General features: G+C 43.6%; 1 protein-coding gene across 1 annotated transcript in view; it reads left to right on the forward strand.

The window, feature by feature from the left end:
- Positions 1–19,608, forward strand: part of spcs3 (signal peptidase complex subunit 3) — a 52,998-nt gene that overhangs the window by 22,959 nt on the left and 10,431 nt on the right. The window contains exons 2-3 of the mRNA XM_085912643.1: positions 504–577; positions 15,332–15,408. Coding sequence (XP_085768769.1) covers positions 504–577; positions 15,332–15,408 — 151 coding nt within the window. The remainder of the gene's footprint in view (positions 1–503; positions 578–15,331; positions 15,409–19,608) is intronic.

Genomic DNA, 19,608 nt, shown 5'->3' on the forward strand with positions numbered 1-19,608 from the left:
CTAAGTGTGAAGGCCTTCGCCTTCACACAATAATAAAGTGAAAAGAGTAGAATAACATAAGTGTGAAGGCCTTCACCTTCACAGGATAACTCGTGTGCACATGCACAAAATGTTCCTCATATTTTTGCTGGTGCGGCTTATAATTAGGTTCTGTTTATAGTCCAGTCATTACGGTAGATAGGTAACTTTGTGATACCACATTACTTTTGACCAGCAATGCACAGGCATCTTGGTTTACAGAGTTGAATTGACCTGGACGTCACTATTTAACACAACCTGAGGAAGCAGGCCTGATTTTGTTTCACCTAGATTTGTGAAAAGTCTTCTTCAACTGTTTATCTCATTTAAATTGTAAAGTTATTGAAACAGTTTTGGCCCTTAATACCAGCGGTCATTACTCGGGTCCTAATTATTCATGTTTTGTTTCATTTTGTTTGTGCTTTGTGATGAAATGGCAAAATATATATACATATATATTATTAATTATTATTTTTTTTTTACAGGAGAAATGTTGACGACTTCACTGGACCCAGAGAGCGCAGTGATCTGGGTTTCATCACATTTGACCTTTCAGCTGATATCCTTTTTCAAATGTCTTAATATAGGTATATATACATACCTGACCTGGGCACTTTAAAGGTATGCCAATTCTCCTGTCCAGACTTGTGACACACCCACCACGCGCAAGAAGCCGATAATGTACACAGCAATCTAAGAGGTGTGAATCCTTGAATTTCGAGTGGCCCAAATTTCTAGAGTATGAAATGACACACCATAATTAACAGATAGCAGTATTTGGCAAGCAAAAATAAATAGAAAAGGCAACTCTGTTAGGTGGGGCTGGGACGTAGCATGGAGCACGTGTTCAAGTAAGGGAAGATGTATCAGCAACATATGGGACGGGTGTTGGGCCAGGTCATTATAGACGCTTGCTAGTCAGGGGCCAGTACAAATGTCCACCTAACATTCACAACCTGAGTCATGATAGGTATTGTGACATGTTGTAACACGTGCTGAGGGCTCAGGTAGAAGTAGAATGCTTTTATTGTCATTGTACAACTGGTATACAACAAAATTAAGATATTCTACAAGTGCGAGGCATGTTAGGTGCTGCTTGGATCCAATGGAAGCAATTTAGGGTTCAGTGTCTTCCTCAAGGACACTTGCTCAAGGTTACCAGGGGTGAGTATTGAACCCACAACCACTACTGTATGTTCCGAAATAGTACCTTGACAAAGATCTAAAAATCACCAAAAGTTGTAATCAGAAAGTAACATTTTCAAACACTTAACATTCCCACACATAAACATTACTAAACACTATTGAACACCAATACGTATTAGTGTGATATCTACTGTAATGCAGTCTTTAAGGAGCACCAGACATTCTTCGTTGATTATGGCGCCGCCTTTGGACGGTAGTGTTTTCCATAAAGACGACCACATTTCCCACAAGTGCCAGCGCGCAGTTTCATAGAATTCTGAGCTCACCTGCAGTTGGATTAAATTACTTTTCTGTTTCCATGAGTGGCTGTGTGGAGGATGCATGCAAGAGCACTGAGGTGATGAATATAATTGTGTTTAAACAATACTGTATATTGATATTAAAAATAAAAGTTTGTTTTTGGTTTTTTAACGTATTCCATTGTAACATTCTGCACTATGTGCTGCCTGCCCCGGCAATAGCAGGTGACGCAAAGGAACTACTACTTAACCTTGCCCATCACCAGTTAAAATCTCGCTCTCAAGCTTTGCCACCCCAATTATTCTTAATGTTATTTTTATTTTGTTTACATCTTGCAGCCGTTTAATTGGATGTTGTGGAGCTTATGCCAGTAGTAATTGTGCGTAGGTGATTGCATAGACTTCTGTTTTTAAAAGGAAAAGGAGAAGTGATGCACAAGAGTCTCTGCATTACCATGCATTGCAGTGGGAAGCTATGAAACCCGCGGTGAATTTGAACAAACCAGAAGCAGATGGATGTAGTGTTTGTGAAGTACCGTATTTTCAGGACTATAAGGCCCACTTAAAAACTAAAAATTTCCTCAAACAACCACAGTGCACCTTAAAATGCAGAGGGCCTTATATATGGATCAATTGATACATTTATTGATCCATACTGGTTGTACACAGCGCTCTGCCAAAATGTTTCAGTATGGTTCAATACGACTAGTAAATTACAAGGTTGCATTGCTTTCAGCATTACAGCAACCGTGGTCAGGGGCATTACTGAAGTAAAGTTCTACTGGTCAATTAAAAAAAAAAAAAAAAATTTCTGTAGGCAAACTCTTCATCCACCGTGTCACTTACAAACAAAGCCCCTAATGATGCCGGTAGTATGTGGGGCCGTTCGTCATCCCGTGATCGAATCTTTGTCCTGTTTGTAAACAACCGCCGCGCCACTGATGTCACTTGAAATTCAAATTACAGCAATCCCTTGCTACATCGCGTTTCGTTTATCACGTTTTCCATCCATCCATCCATCCATCCATCCATCCATCCATCCATCCATCCATCCATCTTCTTCCGCTTATCCAGGGTCGGGTCGCGAAGGCAGCAGCTTTAGGAAGGACTCCCAGACTTCCCTCTCTCCAGCCACTTCATCCAGCTCATCCCAGGGGATCCCAAGGCGTTCCCAGGCCAGCCGAGAGCCATAGTCTCTCCACCGCATTCTGGGTGGTCCAAGGGGTCTCCTACCAGTGGGATATGCCTGGAACACCTCCCAGGGATGCGTCCAGGAGGCATCCTGATGAGATGCCCAAGCCACCTCATCTGGCTCCTCTCCACGTGGAGGAGCAGCGGCTCTACTCAGAGTTTCTCCCGGAGGACCGAGCTCGTCACCCTATCTCTAAGGGAGAGCCCGGACACCCTGCGGAGGAAACTCATTTCGGCCGCTTGTATCCTGGATCTCGTTCTTTCGGTCACGACCCATAGCTCGTGACCATAGGTGAGGGTAGGAGCATAGATCGACTGGTAAATCGAGAGCTTTGCCTTTTGGCTCAGCTCTCTCTTCACCACGACGGACAGGTACAGTCCACATTACTGCCGACGCTGCCTGTTGATCCATCCTGCCCTCACTCGTGAACAAGACCCCAAGATACTTGAACTCCTCCACTTGGGGCAGAATCTCATCCCCGATCCGGAGAGGGCATTCCACCCTTTTCCGACCGAGGACCATGGACTCGGATTTGGAGGTGCTGACCCTCATCCCGACCGCTTCACACTCTGCTGCGAACCGCTCCAGTGAGAGCTGGAGATCACGGCCTGACGAAGCCAACAGCACCACGTCATCTGCAAAAAGCAGAGACGCGATGCTGAGGTCCCCAAACCGGACCCCCTCAATGCCTGCGCCAAAAAATTATGTCCATAAAAACCATAAACAGAATCGGTAACAAAGGGCAGCCTTGGCGGAGTCCAACCCTCACTCAGACCGAATCCGACTTACTGCCGGAAATGCGCTGGTACACTGTTCCACGGCCAGGACGAAAGCCACACTATTCCTCCTGAATCCGAGGTTTGACCTCCCGACGGACCCTCCTCTCCAGCACCTCTGAATAGACCTTACCAGGGAGGCTGAGTTTGATTCCCCTGTAATTGGAACACACGCTCCGGTCCCCCTTCTTAAAGAGGGGAACCACCACCCCAGTCTGCCAATCCAGAGGCACCGTCCTCGATGTCCACGCAATGTTGTAGAGGCGTGTCAGCCATGATAGCCCCACAACATCTAGAGCCCTTAAGAACTCCGGGCCGATGTCATTCACCCCCGGGACCCTGCCATCGAGGAGTTTTTTAACTACCTCAGTGACTTCAACCCCAGAGACTGGAGAGTCCGCCTCAGAGTCTCCAGGCCCTGCTTCCACAATGGAAGGCGTTTCAGTGGAATTGAGGAGGTCTTCAAAGTATTCTCCCCACCGACTAACGACGTCCCGAGTCTAGGTCAGCAGCACACAATCTCCACAGTAAACAGTGTTGACCGTGCACTGCTTCCCCCTCCTGAGATGCTGTAGACCAGAATCTCCTCAAAGCCGTCCGGAGGTCATTCTCCATGGCCTCACCAAACTGCTCCCACGCCCGGGTTTTTGCCTCAGCAACTGCCGAAGCCACGTTCCGCTTGGCCATCCGGTACCTTTCAGCTGCCAAAACGGCCCGATAGGACTCCTTCTTCAGCTTGACAGCATCCCTTACTGCCGGTGTCCACCAGCGGGTTCGGGGATTGCCGCCACGACAGCCCCCAACGACCTTACGGCCACAGCTCCGGTCGGCTGCCTCACCAATGGAGGCGCAGAACATGGTCCACTGGGACTCAATGTCCCCCGCCTCTCCCGGGACATGGGAAAAGCTCTGCCGGAGGTGGGACTTGACTCTCTTTTTGACAGGAGATTCTGCCAGACGTTCCCAGCAGACCATCACAGAGCGTTTGGGTCTGCCAGGTCGGACCGGCATCTTGACCCACCATCGGAGCTAACCCACCACGTGGTGATTAGTTGTCAGCTCCGCCCCTCTCTTCACCTGAGTGTCCAAAACATGCGGCCGCAAATCCGACGACACGACTACAAAGTCGATCATCGAACCGCAGCGTAGGGTGTCCTGGTGCCAAGTGCACACATGGACACCCTTATGCTTGAACATGGTGTTCATTATAGAAAATCCGTCTCGAGCACAGAATTCCAACAATAGACCACCGCTCGGGTTCAGATTGGAGGGGCAGTTCCTTTGCCCACACCTGCTCGACGCCTCTCACCGTGGGCAACTCCAGAGTAGAAGAGAGTCCAGCCCCTCTCGAGAGGGCTTGTACCAGAGCCCAAACTATGTGTGGAGTCAAGTCCGACGATGTCTAGTTGGAACCTTTCTGCCTCACACACCAGCTCTGGCTCCTTTCCAGCCAGAGAGGTAACATTCCATCTCCCTAGAGCCAGCCTCTGCAGCTGGGGATCGGACCGCCAAGGTTCTCCCCGCCTTTGGCCGCCACCCAGCTCACCTTGCACCCGACCCCTTTGGCCCCTCCTACAGGTTGTGAGCCCATGGGAAGGGGAACCCACTTTTTCTATTCGGGCTATGCCCGGCCGGGCCCCATGGGCGAAGGCCCGGCCACCAGGCGCTCGCCTTCGAGCCCCACCTCTAGGCCTGGCTCCAGAGGGGGGGGGCCGGTGACCTGCGTCTGGGTGAGGGAAAACTAGGTCCATTTGTCTTTTTCATCATGAGGGGTCTTCTGAGCCGTGCTTTGTCTGGCCCCTCACCTAGGACCCTTTTGCCGTGGGTGACCCTACCAGGGGCATGAAGCCCCAGACAACATGGCTCCTGGGATCATAGGGGCACGCAAACCCCTCCACCACGATAAGGTGACGACTCACGGAGGGGCCGTTTTCCCTTTTATTTTTATTTTTTTGAATTTTGAAAATTTGTGAAAAAATTGACATATAAGTTGCTCCTCTGTACAAGTTTGCCCCCCCACACCCCCCACCCAAACTAAGAAAAAAACTGACTTATAGGCCGTAAATTACGGTATGTTTATATTTACTTGATTCAGCATTTTATGGCTGGTGCGATTTATACTCCGGAGCGACTTTTAGTCCGAAAATTACGGTAAATTTGTCGATCCATCCGTGGTGACATTGGGTAGTTTACTCCAGGGTAGCTTCATTTTTTCGATGAAAGCAGACACCCGGTCATACAAGTCCTCTCCCCAGGTTTGTCCTTTCAGGTACTCCATGCCCAAAAATCCTTACGTTATGTCAAAATCTTTGTTTATCCCTCGGATAAAAATAAGGAGCTGAGCAGTGTCTCTGATATCGTTACAGTAATCCCTCGTTTATCGCGGATAATTGGTTCTAAGACCACCCACGATATGTGAAAATCTGTGAAGTAGTGTCACCCTCTTATTTTTAACATACATACTTTTCTGTATATTGTGTATTGCTCGAGTTGTGCTCACTAACGTCTTTGCAAGAACCACAATGGAGACAGTTTGCCTATTCACACTTGCAAGTGGAGAACATGTTTGTCACCCTGTAGCATACAGAGGTGTTCGAAAGCAGTCTGTCTTTGGTCCCTTGCAAGAGAGTATTTGTTGAGAGAAAGCAGACTGGGGGTGAGCATGGACAGGTTTGGTGAAACGCCGGCATCTGGTCAAATTAGAGCAGGGCGTCTTATCACTTTGTTTTATGACATTAGGGTGAAACAGAACAACTTTGATTGCTTCCTCTGCAGCTGGTCAAGCAGTGCAGGGGACTTAGCACTTCGTTTAACTACGTTGTGAGAACAGGACAAGTTTGGTTAATCATTAGTTTACATTCCAACATAATCATACGATCAAAATAATCTGTCAACCCTAACATGTATATTAAACCATATGAGTGCATATGTTATCATTAGAACATTAAATAATAGTTTCCAACATGTAGATACTATATTAATACATAGTATAAATGACATACAGTAAATAATGTATTAAAAATATATATATACATACGTGTGTGTGTAACATGTAGATGTAGCCCAAGTAAACATACTGTGAATGTTTTTAGAACTCTTATTATAACAACTTTTTTATAACAAGTTACAAGTGTACATATTGTAAATATGATTTTAGAACTATATTATTATTATAAGATTTTTTATATCAAGGTTTTTAGAACTATTGTAACAACCTTTTTATAAAAAGTGCAAGTGTATGTACTGCCACTGTGTGGGCACTCCCTGCCTTCTGTTAGCGTGTGGGCAACCTTCGTGTCATACTTCCTCAATTTAGAAGTTTTATTTAGAATTTTTGATTTTTTTTTCTTTTTTTGGGAAAAAAGATCCGCGATGTACTGAAGCCGCGATAAATGAACCCCAATGTAACAAAGGATTACTGTACTTTAATCCAGTGCCAATGAATATTAAAAAAAACGTCTCTGCTGTTTTTTTTTTAACATGATGGCTATTTATTCATCAATTAGTTCCACTGTCCTGCACAACAAACTGACATTTTCAAACTTGCCTTTGCTGTCTGGACACAATAGGCCCGCTGTCTCAATCATGCATTCTTTCAAAAACTTACCTTAGGAGAAAGGCTTGCCAGCCTTTGCTATTTTGAATGCCAGTAAAAAACTTGCCTCGGTACTTAACTTTTGAGCCGCAATTTGTCGGTGAATTTTTTTTTGCTGTGTCTTCAAATTACGTGTCAGCCTCTCCGCTAGAAATAGAGCACGGAGTGTGCCGGGTCCGTACTACTGAGTACGTACACACACGTGTGAGTGTGCACTGAGCTTTCAGACACGGCTTCTGGGAGTAAATGCGTGAGCGGGCGTTTCCCCATCTACTGGGGAAACGCAGTCATTGCAGGGAAAATGACAAAGAAAAACGTTGAATCATACAATTTATTCAGGTTTGGCCGGATTTGGCCCGCGGATCTGATGTGGGCTGCGGACCAGATGTGGCGGTAGTTTGCCCATACCTGACCTACACCAACCAAACTCTCCGTCTGCTTACTGTGTCAAGTGCAAAGGCATGCATCCTAACGCCGTTCATCAGCCCCAAGAAGCGATTATACAGGGTTTAGTCACTTCATACAACAAAATAAAATGATACGATTGGCATAAAAACAATGGTAATGAAAGTCCTAGTGACCGAAGGAAAGAGATGCAAGAGGTGTGTTGCAAAAGACTTTATAGAACATACCTGTAATATGAGGAATAGAAAGAACAACAACGGAAGTGTTTTACCACACAAACACCAAGTTTCCAACACACCACCCTTGGACGGAATCCTTTAAGCTTATGGAAGTCATACAAAATATTAAATACAGCTCTATAAAAGCACAACTTGATTCATTAATGTTATGAAACATGTTTGTACGTATTTTAAGTAAATTATTTGTTTGATTTTCACATTCCTTTGTGGGTAGCAAAACGTGTCTTCATTCATTAAATTATCAATATTGAGTGAGCAAATTTATTTTCATATATTAAACCTGGGCGGCTTGGTGGAGCACTGGTTAGCATGATCGCCTCACAGTTAGGAGGGTGCGGGTTCGATTCCACCACCGGCCTTCCCTGTGTGGAGTTTGCATGTTCTCCCCGTACCCGCGTGGGTTTTCTCAGGGCACTCCGGTTTCCTCCCACATCCCAAAAACATGCTTGGGAGGCCGATTGAACACTCCAAATTGCACCTCGGTGTGAGTGCGAATGGTTGCATGTCTCTGTGGCCCTGCGATTTCCCTGAGTACAGTGAAGACCACTGTGAGCAACATCAGATGTGCATGCTGTGACCACTTACATCACTCCTGTTCAAAACCTTGGATTATAACAAGTTATATGGTTTATGAAAAGAATCAAATCACAGCAGCAATTTTTACTAGTTAGTGTGAACTTCGCCTTCACACTATTGTTATTCCTGTCCTTTATTGTGTGAAGGTGAAGGCCTTCACACCAGTTATTCCAAATTGTATTATTGTGTGAAAACAAAGGCCTTCACACGTTATTGTCGTCCTTTATTGTGTGAAGGTGAAGGCCTTCACACTATTGTTGTTGCTGTCCTTTATTATTGTGTTAAGGCGAAAGTCTTCACACTATTGTTATTCCTGTCCTTTATTGTGTGAAGGTGAAGGCCTTCACACAATAATGATGCGTTTGGTGGTCCTCCATGTTTCTGATCCATATAGCAGCACTGTTTTGATGTTGGAGTTGAAGATTTTGAGTTAAGTATTGAGTGAGATGTTTTTGGTTGTCCAGATCTTGTTTAATATGTTGAAAGCTGTTCTTGCTTTCCCTTTTCTTGATTTTACATCTTCCTCTGTTCCGCCATCCACTGCAATTACACTTCCTAGTATGTGAATTTAACTCTTCCAGTGGGAAGCCCCTGGGGTTAATGGGATTTGTGTCTTTGTTGTTTCATTCATTCATTTTCTGAACCGCTTAGTCCCCACGGGGGTCGCGGGCGTGCTGGAGCCTATCCCAGCCGTCATCGGGCAGTAGGCGGGGGACACCCTGAACTGGTTGCCAACCACACACAGAGACGAACAACCATTCACACTCGCACTCACACCTAGGGACAATTTGGAGTGCTCAATCGGCCTATCAAGCATGTGTTTGGGATGTGGGAGGAAACCGGAGTGCCCGGAGAAAACCCACGTGGACACGGGGAGAACATGCAAACTCCACACAGGGAGGGCCGGAGGTGGAATCGAACTCGCACTCTCCTAGCTGTGAGGCGGACGTGCTACCCAGTGCCCCACCGAGCCGCCCTCTTTGTTGTTTACTCGCATTATTTTTGGTTTTTGCTCCGTTTATTTTTAGTCCCAGTCCTGCAATGTCATCGGCAAAGTCCAGGTCTTCTAGTTGTTCTGTCAAAGTCCATTGGATGCCTGTCTTTTTATTTTGGGTAGTTTGTTTCATGATCCAGTCAATGCATAGGAGGAATAGGTAAGGGTAAAGTAGGCATCCCTGTTTCACTCCAGTGAGCATGGTGAATGTTTTCTGTGTTGGTCCCTGGTGCACCACTTGGCACTGCATGTCCTGATATGAGCTTTTGATGATGTTGATATATTTAGGGGGTATTCTGTTATGTGCCATGAAGCTCCATAATAGCTTCCGGTCTACGCTTTCAAACGCCTTTTCGAAGTCTATGAATTTTACGTAAGCAGGGGTGTTCCATTCTATCGATTGTTCTATAATGATCCTGAGGGTAGCAATTTGGTCACTTCCTCTTCTGAAACCAACTTGGTTTTCTCTCAGCTCCTTGTCAACCCCTTTCCGTAGTCTTTTTAAGATGTTGCGGTTTAGCACTTTGCTCTGTGTTGATAGCATCATGATGCCTCTGTAGTTGTTGCAGTCTCTAAGGTCTCCTTTTTTGGGGATGACAGCAATAACTTTCTGTTGACAGCCATGGTTTGTGGTTTGTTGTCCTTTTCCCTAAAAGGTCCTGACAGGTCTCCTTCCATACACTTTTCAGGCTGTTCCAGTACTCTTTCACTAGTTGTTCTTGCAGGGCTTGAAACCTGTTCTGAAGGGTAGTTTTATACAGCTCGGTTGGTCCAATGCACTGAAAGAGCTGGATGTTGTACTTTGTTCTGTTCCCAAAAGGGGTATTGCAGCGCTTTAGGTTGAGTTGGAGTTTTGCAGCCAGTAGGTGGTGGTCTGATCCAGCGTCTGCCCCCCTCTTTTCTCTCACATCCAGGAGAGACCGTCTGAACTTCCGGTTGATGCATATGAGGTCAATTTGGTTTTCGGTATTGTGGTCGGGAGATATCCAGGTGGCTTTATGAATGGGTTTATGGGGGAATATGGTGCCTCCTATGACCAGGTTGGTGTCAGCAGATATGTCTGCAAATCTTTCCCCATTTTTGTTCATGGTGCCGTCCATGTCAGCTTGTATCCATTGTTGTTGTTTCCCACCTTGGCATTCATGTCGCCCATGAGTAAGGTTAGGTCTTTTTCCTTCCTGGACTGGAGTAGATGTTGTAGTTGTAGTCCAGGGGTGCTCACACTTTTTCAGCATGCGAGCTATTCATAAAACAGCCAAGTCAAAATGATCTACCTACACACCACAAAAAAATGCAAAATATATAACTATTTTCAAATGTATCAAGGGTTCTTTGTATGTACAATATATGTTGATGTACCTTGCATAACTGAATAGGCCAATATTGCACAACACACATAATAAATATTTAAAAATTTTGTAATTACGTGATGATAGGCTGACAATTTTTTTTTTAACGTCACGCTGCGATCGACGTAATGAGCACCCCTGTTGTAGTCCTTCATTTCCTCTTAATGGCAGATTCAAAATTTCAGATTTACATCGTTCCAGTTTGAAATTCACATCATTCAGCACATTCATTGGGGACATTCCCAAACTTGCCAAATTAAAAAATTTCACGTTTTCACGTTTAAAATTTGTGCAAAATTTCACAAAATTTTCGTTTTCAACCGATTCAACCCATGCCAAAGCATTTACATTCTTACAGTTTGAAATTCACATCATTCAGCACATTCAAATCACATTGGGGACATTCCCAAAATTGCCAAATTAAAAAATGTCACGTTTAAAATTTGCACAAAATTTCATTTTTCACTTTTAATTTCTACACTTTTCAACCGATTCAACTCGTTCCAACTTTCAACTAATCATCTTTTAACTACCTATTCCACACCTTCCCATTTCCCAAAAATTCAACATTATCAATTTTGAAATTCACACCAAATTTTCCAAAATTTAGTTTTTTCTTTCTAATTTCTACATTTTTCAACCGATTCAGCCCATTAAAATTTTATCCACTTTGTTCACCTTATGCTTACCATATTCACCCCCTTCATCCCCACTTCTACTATGCTTACACAATTCAACACTTGACCCCCACTTCCAGTGTGGCGCCATCTTGGATTGATCCTGAAATGCCCCCAAATGAACTCTGAATGAACCGGAAGTGACCCAAATCAAACAGTAAGTGACCTCAAGTAAACCAGAGGTGACCTTTTCAAACTGGAAGTGACCCCCAAATAAACCGGAAGTGACCTTAGCTAAACCGGAAGTGCCCCAAATAAACTGGAAGTGCCCCAAATCAAACAGGAGGTGACCCAAATGAACCAGAAGTGACCTTTAGAAAGCGTAAGTGACCTAAGCTAAACCGGAAGTAATCTAAATTAAACCGGAAGTGTCCCAAATAAACTGGAAGTGACCTTATTTCAACAAGAAGTGCCCTAAATAGAACCAGAAGTGACCTAAATTAAACATTTGCTCTAACAAAGAATTTTGTCCGATTCAACCTGTTTCAACATTTGAACCCCAAAAGTGAACATCCTGAACCCGTATATTTCGTTTCATTCCAAATTTCAAATTTTTTTGGCGCAATTGTTTTTTTTTTTAAATTCCCATTCATTCTCTATGGGGATTCAACATTTGCTCTAACTTCTACATTTTTCAACCGATTCTGTTTATCTTTTGCCTACCTATTCCACAACTTTCAAATTACTTAAAATTCCAAATTTTAAATTTTTAAATTCACGCCAAATTCTCCCAAATTTTGTGTTTCACTCATAATTTCTACTTTTTTTTAATCAATTCAACCTGTTAAAACTTTTAACTGTTCACCTTTTGCCTACCTATTCAACAAATTCAGACTTACCAAAAATTCCACATTTTCAAGTTTGAAATTCACAGCAAATTTTCCAACATTTCATTTTTCCCTTCTAATTTCTAAATTTTCCAACCAATTCAACTCGTTCCAACTTTAAACATCATTCTGCAGCATTCCCCAAGTATTTCTTCAACCTCTTCGCCTTCACATGCAATATATATACCGTAAATTTCGGGCTATAAGACACACCAGCTAAAATTTGTGATTTTTTAAAATTTTTTACTGATATAAGCCGCACCAGACTACAAACTGCACGTGCGCACGAGTTATTTACAAAGAAAGACAGTACGCAGAAAGCCTTTTTAAAGTTTTCATCACATTAACATTTCGTTGTAAACACGGAAGTAACAGCACTAGCTGGGATAAAGTTTCAATAGCATTAACATTTCGTTGTAAACATGGAATTAACAGCACTAGTTGGGCTAAAGTTTTAACCACATTAACATTTTGTTGTAAACACGGAAGTAACAGCACTAATTAGGTGGGTATAAAACAACAACATACCAGTCAACAAAGTCACTGAGACCCATCTTTGTCTTCCTCCTGTCCACTGAAACCAGCAAAATCTTCCTCCTCAGTGTCCGATTGGAATAGCGGCAGATGTACGTCGCAACACTCTTTCTCATTCTCTCTTTTGTTGTCGCTTTTATCATCACTTTCGTCCTGAGGCAAATTCACTTCTGAACTTGTGTTCACCTCTCCATCACGCAGCAGACCGGCTTTTCGAAAACCCGTTGGTGATGGTGGATTTGTTCACACTGCTCCACGCTGTCAGGATCCAATGGCAGACTTGTGCGAAAGTTGCTCTTCGCATTCGTCCAGTTTTAGTAAACGATTTCTTGCCGCTGGTCATCCAAGTCTCCCATTCAAGTTGGAAAGCCACTTTAAATCAAATTTTTTTATTCCAAGTTTACGTGTAACCGCTCTGGTCTGTCATACGCACGCCTTCGTGTGTCTTCCATCATTGGGCTTTGTTTACGCGAACTTTCCTCATGCACAATGCTACTGTCTTCCTCGACGCATATATTCCACCTCTCTCACTCTTAACGTTTCTGCTCAAGCCCCCCCGATGGCCGTTAGAAAAAATGCATGTAAGGTCACTGCATGATAGCGTAAGGTTTTTAATGTTTAATTACCATTTGTAAGAGAATCTACACAAAGATGATTGTCAGGAAAGAGATGATTAGACGCCTAACTTTTGTCAACATAACAGCACAACAGCGGTCCACAGCCTTTTGGAGCGTATAAGTGTATTGGTCACTGTTAGGGTTTATGAACTATCTTGATCGTATGATTATGTTGGGATGTAGACTAGAACGATGAACTTTGTTTTAACCTTCTACCTTTCTTTGACTCTGAAAAGTTTAACCATTCAGTTTTTGCCACTCTCCATATGGTGTGTTAGTCATCTGGAAGGCTCCACTAGGTTTTATTTCCACGACCTCGTAAAACAATAAACTGGGACCCTCTGAAGTGGTCAACCATTGTCTGTGGTGACCACCACACATGTAAATTGTCACCCCCACCTTTGCCACTCTCACCCCCACCCTTCTCTCAATAAATACACTCTTGCAAGAATGCAAAGGCAGACTTTGTTCGGACATTGCTGTATCTACAGTAACGAACAAATTCTCCACTTGCAAGTGTTCAAAGGGCATACTGTCTCTCGTGTGGTTCTTGCAAAATAAGTTAGAGTTAGAACATCCCTAACAGTCACTCCTATTGGAAAATCACGGGAAAAAACCTATACTATAAACCGCAGGGTTCAAAATTTGAGAAAAAAGTAGCGGTTTATAGTCCGAAATTTACGGTAAGAGTTTTGTTCATCTTTTGATTTTGCACCATCTCAGAGTAAGATATGTGTCACCATCTAACGTTCAAGAATAGAATTATAAATAGATTCAATATGTCAAAAAAATCCAGGAAATACAGCAATCCCTCATTTATCGCGGTTAATTGGTCCCAAGACCACCCGCGATATGTGAAAATCCGCGAAGTAGTCACCCTTTTTTTAAGATACATACATGGTTTGTGTATCAATAAGTGTCTAATTAACCATATAAGTGCATATGATATCATTAAAACATTAAATAATAGTTTCAAACATGTAAATACTATAGTAATACGTTGTATAAATCCATCCAGCCATCCATTTTCTGAACCGCTTTGTCCCCACGGGGGTCACAGGCGTGCTGGAGCCTATCCCAGCCGTCATCGGGCAGTAGGCGGGGGACACCCTGAACCGGTTGCCAGCCAATCGCAGGGCACACAGAGACGAACAACCATCCACACTCGCACTCATACCTAGGGACAATTTAGAGTCTCCAATCGGCCTACCAAGCATGTTTTTGGGATGTGGGAGGAAACCGGAGTGCCCGGAGAAAACCCACACAAACACGGGGAGAACATGCAAACTCCACACAGGGAGGGTCGGAGGTGGAATCGAACCCGCACTCTCCTAACTGTGAGGTGGACGTGCTACCCAGTGCCCCACCGAGCCGCATCCGAAGTATAAATGACATACGGAAAATAATGTATAAATAATATAAATATGAAGTGTGTGTGACATGTATATGTAGCTAAAGTATACATACTGTCAATGTTTTTGGAACTCTTTTATTATTATAAAGTTTTAATAACAAGGTACAAGTGTACGTACTGTAAATATGTTTTTAGAACTCTTTTATTATTATATTTTTTATATTAAGGTACAATACTTTAAATATGTTTTTAGGACTCATTATTATAACAACTTTTTTTATTAAAAGGTACGAGTATACATACTGCAATTGTGGGGACATTCCCTGCCTTCTGCTGGTGTGTGGGCAACGTTCGTGCCATAATTCCTCAATTTAGAAGGTTTATTTAGAATTTGTGAATTTTTTTGGGTGGGGAAATCTGCGACGTACTGAAACAGCGATAATCAAACTGTGATGTCGCGAGGGATTACTGTAGTGGGACTGTGAAACCTGAACCTGGCATGGAGGGGGATTTCCTGTATGTGAATTTCTGAACACTACTTTTGTTTGCTATGAGCCAATACAGTGCATATTGTTAGCATTGCAATGCAACTTTGATGTGATGTCAAATGTTTATTTTGTATTGGACTGTGTATGATGAGGCCAGTCATGTTGTTCATGTGTAGTTGAAGTGACAAATTACAGTATGTTAAACGTGCAGGTCTGAAGTTATGTTTTTTTCTTAACTTTTGTACATTTGCAGCCAATATTTGACTGGAATGTCAAACAGCTCTTTCTCTATTTGTCTGCTGAGTACACAACTAAAAGCAATGTAAGTTATTTTCAACACTATTGTTCAATCACATGTAATCCACAGTTAATAATTCAATGCTAATGGATATCTGCACTTATTAGGGCTTTAGAAATTTCATATAATGAGGCGAACTTTGTAACAGTGACATACATATATCTAAAGGGCACATCCTATTTGAAGTACAAATCTTTTTTTCCTTTCCTTATCAATTGGTCTATCACTGGAAAACCCCATAACATAATGATTTGTAGGTCCCTGGCCTATGAACTTTCATATACATAGGCATCTGGACTAATGTTTTGGTTATGCTGGTGCGCTCAACTTTCTTGGTCACACCAGTCCTGAACTCATGTAAAAGGACAAATCCGTAATAATAATAATAATTTGTGTGTCAATTATTTCCCTGTGAGAACAAGTCAGAACTGTAAGGGTTACTAGATTTTTTTCCTTGCAATTACAAATCGCACTTAAGACGTTTCAAAAAATTTTCTTGAGTATAAATAAAAAACTTGCGAGTGCAGGTTCCCAACAACAAATCTTCATGATGCATAAATTGTCAGCTGTGCATATGAATCAATTTAGTGAGTTGTCTCTGGAGACACCCAATTTGCAACAGGCAAATTAAGATGACAATGATGTCATCCAACCAGGGCGCAATAAGTACAGTATCTCACAAAAGTGAGTACACCCCTCTCATTTCTGCAATGTTTTAATATATCTTGTCATGGGACAACACTGAAGAAATGACACTTTGATACAATGTTAGTCACTGTAGAGCTTGAATAGCTAAGTAAATTTATTGTTACTTCAAAGTAACTCAAAATACAACAATGAATGTGTAAAATGCTGGCAACAAAAGTGAGTACACCCCAACTTAAAATCTCCAAATTAAGCCAAAATTGGGACCAATTAGGCATTTTTCCTCCCTGTGTAATGTGACTAGTTAGTGTAACAAGGTGTCAGGTGTGATTGGGGAGCCGGTGTATTTAATTAGGTATTTTCACTCATACTGGGCACAGGAAGTTCAACAAGGCACCTCATGGCAATGAACTCTCTGAGGATCTAAAAAACAAATTATTGCTCTCCATAAAGATGGCCTAGGCTATAAGAAGATTGCCAACACCCTGAAACTGAGCTGGAGCACGGTGGCTAAGACCAAACAGCAGTTTAAGAGGACAAGTTCCATTCAAAACAGGCCTTGGCATGGACGACCAAAGAAGTTGAGTGCGCGCGCTCAGCGAAGTTCAGCGAGGCTCAGAGGTTGGCTTTGGAAAACAGGCGTATGAGTGTTCCCAGCATTGCTGTAGAGGTTGAAGGGGTAGGGCAGGCAATTACTTTTGGACGCAGGCCAAAAAAAATTCAGACAATGGCATCGCGGGCCATTACTTCTTTTCTAGGGGGGTCTCTACTGTTTTATTTATAAATTATTATATTAAAATAAACATCATCTTACTTTTAAAATGGATTTAATTTAATTCCATTTGAACAGACCTTATGTTGTTAATTTAACGAAATATACACTATTTTGGGGGGGGGGGGGTTTGCATAAGATTACGCACACTCGCGTGTCAATACCGTTCTGACCTGTGCGTCATGGATAACTGAAACAGGATGTTCCACCTGTTGTTGTCACTAAGGACTATCATACCTCAATAAATGTTCCGAATTTGATGGGATTGTTGTATGGCATACAACAATCCCATCAAATGTATGCCCTTTTTTTCTTTAAAAAAAATTGGGTAGAATTTGTTTTTTTTAATACATATTAATGTCATCTGTCAACAGAATAGATGACGGGCCAAAATTGGCCCGCGGGCCCCTATTTTCTGACCACTGGGGTAGGGGGTCAGTCTGTCAGTGCTCAGACCATACGCCGCATACTGCATTGAATTGGTTTGCATGGCTGTCATCCCAGGAAAAAGCTGCTTCTAAAAAAGATGCACAAGGAATCTTGCAAAAGGTATGCTGAAGACAAGCAGACTAAGGATATGGGCTACTGGAACCATGTCCTGTGGTCTGATGAGACCAAGATAAACATATTTGGTTCAGATGGTGTCCAGCGTGTGTGGCGGTAACCAGGTGAAGAGTACAAAGATGAGTGTGTCTTGCCTACAGTCAAGCATGGTGGTGGGAGTGTCATGGTGTGGGGCTGTATGAGTGCGGCTGGCACTGGGGAGTTACAGTTCATTGAGGGGATACTGAATGCCAACATGTACTGTGGAATACTGAAGCAGAGCATGATCCCCTCCCCTCCGTAAACTGGGCCGCGGAGCAGTATTTCTACACGATAATGACTCTAAACACACCTCTGCCTTCCTAAAGAAACTGTGGGTAAAGGTGATGGACTGGCCAAGTCCCCAGACCTAAACCCCATTGAACATCTGTGGGACACCCTCAAACGGAAGGTGGAGGAGCGCAAGATCTCCAACATCCACCAGCAGATGTCATCATTGAAGAGTGGCGACCTGTGAACGCCATGCCTTAAACTTTAAGGCTTAAAGGGTTATGGCGGTGCTGGAAAATAATGGTGCCCACACAAAATATTGACATTTGGGTCCAATTGGACAGCACTCCACTTCACTCCGGTGAACATCCAGGGATTGGACATTGAGGTAATGGAGAACAACAAATTCCTGGGTGTTCGCCTTAACAACAAACTAGACTGGACTGATCACACCCACGCCCTGTACAAGAAGGGCCAGAGTCGCCTCCACCTGCTGAGGAGACTGAGGTCCTTCAATGTGTGCAGGGCTCTCCTCAGAACCTTCTATGACTCTGTGGTGGCCTCAGCCATCCTCTATGCTGTGGTCTGCTCGGGTGGGGGCAGAACGGACCGGGACATGGGGAGACTGAATAAGATGGTCAGGAGAGCGAGCTCTGTCCTGGGCTGTCCCCTGGACTTCCTTGTGGTTGTGGGTGAGAGGAGGACATTAATTAAGCTGAAATCCATCATGGACAACACCTCTCACCCCCTCCATGACATCGAGCGGTCCCTGAGCAGCTCCTTTAGCAGCAGACCTTTACACCCACGGTGTAGGAAGGAATGATTCCGCTGATTCTTCATTCCCTTGCTGTTCTACAACATGCATGGCACCTGATAAAATTGTGTTTCGTCTGCTAGCTGCACTTGACTTTGTCCTTGTCTGTTATTTATCCTTTTTTTGAAATTTTGGCACTTGTGTATTCTTGGACTCGTATGCGCTGCTGTGACAGGTAGTAAATGTCCCCGCTGTGGGATGAATAAAGTTCTATCATCATCATCATCAATTTTGAGATTTTCAGTTGGGGTATACTCACGTTTGTTTCCAGCATTTTACACATTCATTGTTGTATTTTGAGTTACTTTGAACAATACATTTACTTTGCTATCCAAGCTCTACAGTGACTACTTAACATTGAATCAAAGTGTCATTTCTTCAGTGTTGTCCCATAACAAGATAAAATTGAAACATTGACCATGGGCGAAGGCCTGGCCACCAGACGCTTGCATTAGAGACCCAACTCCAGGCCTGGCTCCGGAGGGGGGGGGGGGGGGGGGGCTTTGACCTGCGTCCCGACGAGGGGAAACAAAATCCATTTATTGTGTTATTCATAAGGGGTTCTTGTGAGCTGTGCTTTGTCTGGCACCTCACCAAGGACCTTTTTAACATGGGTGACCCTGCCAGGTGCATGTAGCCCCAGACAACTTGGCTCCTAGGATCATTAGGACATGCAAACCATTTTTTTTATTGGAATGGATTAAATTTTTTCCATGATTTGTAATGGGAAAACATGATTCGCAATTCGAACGATTCACTTCTCGAACAGCCTTCTGGAACGGATTGTGGTCGAAAACAGAGGCTCCACTGTACAGTAATACATATACGCCACAAAATAATTTGTTCATTTTATCCATCCATCCATCCATCCATCCATCCATCCATCTTCTTCCGCTTATCCAGGGTCGAGGTGCGGGGGCAGCAGCTTTAGGAGGGAATCCCAGACTTCCCTCTCCCCAGCCACTTCATCCAGCTCATCCCGGGGGATCCCAAGGCGTTCCCAGGCCAGCCGAGAGACATAGTCTCTCCGGCGCATCCTGGGTCGTTCAAGGGGTCTCCTACCAGTGGGACATGCCCGGAACACCTCACAAGGGAGGCGTCCAGGAGGCATCCTGATGAGATACCCAAGCCATTTCATCTGGCTCCTCTCCATGTGGAGGAGCAGCGGCTCTATGAGTCT

The sequence above is a fragment of the Syngnathus leptorhynchus genome, chromosome 5 (genome assembly GCF_054491065.1).
Source record: "Syngnathus leptorhynchus isolate UIUO chromosome 5, UIUO_Slep, whole genome shotgun sequence".
Taxonomy (NCBI): Eukaryota; Metazoa; Chordata; class Actinopteri; order Syngnathiformes; family Syngnathidae; genus Syngnathus; species Syngnathus leptorhynchus.